Raw genomic sequence first — 6,405 nt, 5'->3', positions numbered from 1 at the left:
CTTGAACCGCGCCGTAAGGGAAGGAAGGAAGGTAGGAGGAGTGAAAGAAGAAAGAGAGAGAGGTGCCGTAGTGGAGGTCTCCGGATAATGATTTCGACCACCTGGGGATCTTTAACGTGCACTGACATCGCACAGCACACGGGCGCCTCTTGCGTTTCGCCTCCATCGAAACGCGGCCGCCGCGGTCGGGTTCGAACCCGGGTACTCCGGCTCGGTAGACGAGCGCCTTACCACCGAGCCACCGCGGCAGGTTGAAACCATGCGGCGGCGATGTACAGAAGAGACCGAAGATGAAGCTATCGCTTATTGCCAGGTTTAATCATGCTAAACCATCAGCCAATTTTTTGGCGTGTCATAGTCCTCGCCCGTCCTTCAGCGGCCATAACTAGCATAAAGCGGTAATGACGACTTGTAAAGGATAGCTAGAGAGGCTAGCTGTTAGAAGAGGGAGAGCGAGAGGCTTTCTGCGATAGCCAGTGCTCCAAGGCATCGGGAAGCGTAGCGCGTCTCTGGTTAGAATTCACAGTGATGTATTATCATTTTTTTTCTGCTTCGTACCGTTCTGGCGCATAGTTTTCAAGTTCGGAAGGATCGAAATGGCACCTGACAACTGCAACAAACGAAATAGACAAACGAAAGTGTGTAAAGGATTGGTTTATTGGTTTATTGGGGTTTAACGTCCCAAAGCGACCGAGGCTATGAGAGACGCCGCAGAGAAGGGCTCTGGAAATTTCGACCACCTGGGGTTCTTTAACGTGCACTAACATCGCACAGCACACGGGCCTTTAGAATTTCGCCTTCAAGAAATTCAGCCGCCGCGGCCGGGATCGAACCCGCGTCTTTCGGGTCAGTAGCCGAGCGCCGTAACCACTGAGCCACCGCGGCGGGGCTGTAACGGATAATATACATCTAATTTTAGTTTCATGCCATAGAATTCGGATATCGAGCCGAACTTCCTTCCATTGAAACGATCACCAAATAAACCAATTATGACCGGCTTTTCCTGCTGTTTTTAGCCAAGTGAAACTTAGTGTATTACCATATCGTTCAGCGTGTTAATTATGTTTTTGCTGGACCCTCCCAAACTTCAATCCCAATTGGGCAATGAAACAAGCGAAATTGTGGTACACCCAGAGACCTACGTCGGATGCATTTGCCAGAATTCAGCACCATGATGGTAAACCCGCAGAATCCATGCTTTCGGAAAACCTTCAGCTTCATTACCCGCCAGAAAAAAGTGAAAATTTGAAATCGCGAATATTACCCTACCCTGTTGCTTACTGAGCCTGTGAAACGAGCAGTCGCGAACTTCAAAGATCGTAGCCGTATGTGTTGATTCACCGTTTGCGGTTATGGCTCTGATAATTCAGCCATTCAGCAGTGCTCCATCGTACTCCGCTATGCTGTTCTGACGTCGTGCTGTTTTTTCCTTGCTCTGTCCAGTCATGGTGCTGTTTTTTCGCTGTGCTATTTTGCCGCTCTGCTGTTTTGGTGTGGCTTTTCTTTCGCTTTGCTCTTTTGTCATTCTACCATTTTTTCCCTTAGCTCTTTTCTGTACGCTGTTTTGGCGCATGCTGTTTCAAAAACTTACCACACTTAATAGCAGTGTTTGCCGCTTATCTGGGGACTTCGAGTTCCTGCAGATAAGGCCAATTTCTACAACTCTTACGGCAGGAGTCTCATTGAGAGCCAGCTGGACACTAGCGTGGACCCCTGCCTCGACTTTGCTGCCCACGTCTGCGGCCGATGGATGCCCCGCAAGGAGTTCGCTGAGCTGTCCCGCTCCGCGCTCACTGACATGCAAATGTCGTGGCTAAGCAAGCTGCCCGATACACTGGAAAAGAGTGCCGACCAGCTGCCGGTGCTGAGGAAGGCGGCAGCCATGTTCAACAGCTGCTTAGAGGAGACGGACTCGCAAGTCAGTGTCGTCAAAGAATTTATGCGCGAGCATGGCCTCGCATGGCCCGAAGATCCCGAACACATGTTGGCTCCTTTCAAGGTACTGTTCGACCTTGCCTTCAATTGGAATGTAAATCTTTGGTTTTCGCTGAAGCTGCTCCCGACAGCAGAGGAGGGCCACCAGAAGCGGCGCATCTTGTTTACTCCCAGCGGCGTGATGCCATTCTGGAGAGCTCTCTTCGGACAAATACCGAAAAAACACTTTAATAAAGTTTACACTGACATTTTTAAACTTTTTGCTAATGCCACAAACGGACTGCCGCCTTCTGGGAGGATCGAGGAGGACTACAAGATCATCCAGTACGTATTCCACACCCTCGTCCAGTCCTCGACGTAGGAGGCCGGCGTTCCAGCTGTGTTCCCGCTGCGCGAATTGGAAAGCCACTCGAAGCTGGCTAAGGCGGCACACATTAAAGATACTATTGACACCATGCTGGCTATCGATCCGCCGTTCACGATGGACGAATTGATGCTTTTCAGCGACGTGGCCCTGCTGGACGGTGTGCTAAAGATTTTCGAGAACACCACAGACATTACCGTGCTGCGCCACCTGGCGTGGCTGTTCCTGTTCGCATACGCAGCCGTCGCCAACCCTGGCGCCGTCCTGCTCATCCTCCACGGCAGCACCATGCGAGCGAGAGAAGAGCGGCTCCGCTTCTGCGCCGCCCAGGTCGAGGCCAGCTACAAGCTGCTGGTGTCCTCCGCCGCCGTGGTTGCGCACTTTTCGGAGGAGGAGCGTCGCCGCATCGACGGTCACCTGGCAGGCATGCTGAAGGTATGTTGAAGCTTGCCTGGAATAGATAACCATTACTGCTTACAGGAATTGGTCACTAAGCGAGTCAGCCTGTGACGGGTGAGACGAATTGCCTAACGCTGTAGAGGCAGTGCAGAAACAGCCTTCGTGACACAGTAGGCATGAGGCTCTTGCGAAGTCAACCTCCTGGTGACCGAAAAAATATTTAATTGGAGCGCGCTTGGCTAGATGAAGAAAGGTCTGAGCAAAAGAGTTTTACCGCGACGGTGTTAGTAATCGCGCTGTGCGTAAAATTCGGCGTCCATGCGTTATCAGCGAAAAATTCCCTGAGAAGCAAGCTACGCGGGCATCCAGGTCACGTCACCATGTGGCGTCATCACAACCTGCCCCCGTGTTTGTGATTAGACTGACCACCGTGGTAGTTGGTAGTTAAATTAATGACTGGTTATGAGAGGTTGTCCACGAGGAGCAACCTGGGTCGCACAAGCCCCACCGATAGTACCACCTGCCATCGCTGAACCATCGCTTGACAACTGCACCATTTCGGCAGGAGGAGAATGAGGATTCCCATGTATCTTGGAATGTAAAGTCGAGAATCGCCAGTTACGTATGTATGTGCGTAAATCCACCAAAGCTATCGCGTAATGCCCTTAAGGCGGAGCTTAAGTTCCTCCTCGAATTTTTTTTATCGTACTCCGGCTTGCAGGTCATGACACGCAGTGTATTTGTAAGGCAATTTGTTCATAAGGATCACAACCCCATCAGAAGGGGCACTTGTTGATAGGAATCACAACGCTTTCAAATTGCCATTCGTGATAATAAACAGGACAAGGAAATAAATGCAGAATGGGCCTACCCTCTACATCTAGCTCTATAGGTCACAAAGGAAGTGCATTATTTTCATTTGATGCATGAGCAACCGTAACGCAGCAACCGAGCCCCTTCGCTAGAGAATTGAAATATTGACACTCAAAAGTGCCTAGTGGGGTCGCGTGATGTATAAGGAAAAGAATATGAATTGATGTGCCTTGAAAGCCTTTAGACGATAGAGACTAAAAGGAATGATGCCAGCGTCAGGTAAGTAGAGAAAACGTTTTGCCAAGCGGCAGTTTTGGCTTGTTGGTTGCAGATTACATACATTGAAGCGCAAGAGGAGACCCGGACGAGAACGAACTCGAACGAACGATGGATTTCTAGCAACTCCTGTGTGTTTTTAGGGCGAAAGCCTTTAATGCCTGATACTGTCGTTAGCAGCCGTGTCGGCAGCCGTGTCGGCAGATTTTCTCGCATTTCGGCGTCACTACTTTAAAAAAGAACTGTGTTGAGGACGGGAATCGAACCAGGGCCTTCGGCATTTGAAGCGGAGACGCCACCACTCCGCCACAAAGGCGCAGGGTTTGAGCATGAATAAAGGCTCATGTAGTGAATGCTTGGGTGTTATTAATATAATAAAAGAAATGAATGAATAAAAATAAAAAAGAAAAACAAAAAGAAATAAAATGAAAATAACAAAACGAACAAAAATAAAATAAAGACAAGAAAAAAACAAAAATAAAGATAACAAAAAAATCAAACATAAAAATAAGAAAAGAAACAAAAATAAAAAACAGTGCACCAGGAAACGCGTTCGCCTTGCACCAGTTTAGAGAGCCTAAGTGCCTCCTGAATTTTAGAGCTTTAGCTCTACTACTGGCGTTCCTCAAGTTCGCGTTATTCTGAAATCGAAGGTCGTTTTTCAAAATAGCGGAAGCTACGCTAACCATCAGATAACAACAATGTATACACATACCACGTTACTAAGACGGCCGCCATACTATAAAACTAAGGTGGTGGCCACCAGCGTAGCTTACCGTACAACTACGTCGGTTGCAACGTATACCCATCAGATGCACTCGGGTGCCGCAAACAGCGAAATGAAAGTACGCAATAGAATTGCGTACTTTCATTTTGCTGTACATACTCCAGTTTGGAATATCGAAGTAGGGTCTCTTAGCACCACGATTCGTATATAGATTGTGGACCACTTAGTTGACGCAGAAGGTTCGGAGTGGTATCAAACGACCCGGCATTTTATGAAGAACAAAACTGCTACTTGAGCGATAGCCTAGTATGCGTTAAGATTTCGTACCGACAAACTTTGATGTCCCAGACAATTTCCGTGAACATTCAAACGGGCACTGCGGCCGAACCATTCGACGAAGAACATTTGGGGTGGTCTCAAATGACTTGTCGTCTTGTTATGTATTTAGAAGAATGTCGGTTGTAATATAAAATGTCGATATAACGAATTTGTATCTGATGTAACAAAGACGGATACAGGCCACGTGATCACGATGCAATATGCGATCGATAGGCGGTGCTACGTATGGGTTGCCTTAACGGATGTACATAAGGGGCCGCGTTGTGTCGTGACTAAAGAATTCATACACAAATTCGTTATTACAATCGCTAAACGTTTTATGTACCAATGGAAAAACTCGGAGCTATTGCTCGGTACTCGATCGCTGCCTCAGAGTCGGTTCAATTTTTTTTCCGTGTGGGCTGCTGCGCTATTCTGCATGTCGTGCTTTACCATTTCACGCTTCTGCCGCTACTCGATGGAATGTTGATGTTGGAGAGGGAATACCGAAGAACGTTACCTTTGTGTAGAAGGCGCCGTCGTACTGCGGCACAATGGACGCCGAAGGGAAAAGGGCGCGTATCGAGTTTTCCGGTGTTACAGATTTCCGCTGTACTGAGCTGAAACTACAAAGGTTTGTGAGCATTGTGTACGCATATACGTGAAGAAAGCGCGGCTACGCATTTCGTGCCATACCGCAAGTGGTAACCGAAGCGTGCTCTAGTGACTGGTTGTTTCCAATGCGCTGTGTTTGGGACGGAAACATAGACGGCAACAACCACCGGCTTTTCGCAGATGGCCATGGAGAAGAGTCTGGCTGCGTCGTGGCTGGACAATCAGACCCGGCAGATGGCCGCCGATAAGCTGAAGAAGATGCGCAGGGTGCTGTGGCCGGACAAGGAGTTCATCACGAAGCAGCGACTGGAAGAGGTGTACGCCGATTTCACCGACAATGCCTCCTCGTTCGCCCATTACTGGATCGCCACTCGGCGCTCCCTGCGAGGTCTTGTTGGTTCCGACGCGGGCCTTCAAGAGCTGCGAATCCGCGGCAGCGACGAGCAGCCGTACATCGAGTACTTGCATGTGACCAACTATCTGTCGCTCTCCCTGGGAGCCCTGGCGCCGCCTGTTTACTACAAGGACGGTACCAAGGCAATGCTGTACGGCGGCCTGGGGTATTTCTACGCCAAAGAGTTGCTCCGAGCTTTGGATACGGAGGGCGTGCAGGTAAGTTCGGTGCGCGCATCGATTGGCTGGTTGAAAGCCTGCCCATGCATAATGAAGGCAATGTATCCTTGAAAGACATCTATTCGAAGGACGACATGAAAGCAATGGCAGTTAGCCGCATGAACGTGGCTTAGTAAAGGCTCTCGACGGAGAACAATGCTGGGCTGAGCGAGTCGGAAAGCATTTATGTTAACATCGTAAATGCTCGCGGTAAAGAAAAAATCTCTACAGTCTCAGGTGCTGTTTTTCTAAGGGTGACCTTTATAACCCGCGGAATGATTTTCTGTCGAAAAAAACAGGAAAGGAAGCAAGTGCTCAAAAATACTCGCAGCTTGTGGAAGGCAAG

At 49.0% G+C, this 6,405-nt stretch overlaps 1 protein-coding gene across 1 annotated transcript in view; it reads left to right on the top strand.

Moving 5' to 3' along the window:
• Positions 1 to 1,306: 1,306 nt before the first annotated feature.
• The window catches only part of LOC149334445 (endothelin-converting enzyme 1-like), a 28,471-nt gene continuing 23,372 nt past the window's right edge, over positions 1,307 to 6,405 (top strand). The window contains exons 1-2 of the mRNA XM_089556242.1: positions 1,307 to 2,734; positions 5,628 to 6,059. Of these exons, the coding sequence (XP_089412368.1) occupies positions 2,390 to 2,734; positions 5,628 to 6,059 (777 nt within the window). The 5' untranslated portion in view covers positions 1,307 to 2,389. The remainder of the gene's footprint in view (positions 2,735 to 5,627; positions 6,060 to 6,405) is intronic.

Source organism: Amblyomma mixtum, chromosome 8 (genome assembly GCF_055824585.1).
Source record: "Amblyomma mixtum isolate Tamu chromosome 8, ASM5582458v1, whole genome shotgun sequence".
In the NCBI taxonomy this organism is placed as follows: Eukaryota; Metazoa; Arthropoda; class Arachnida; order Ixodida; family Ixodidae; genus Amblyomma; species Amblyomma mixtum.
Note: the sequence above shows the minus strand (reverse complement) of the source record. Positions and strands in the feature narration are given on the sequence as shown.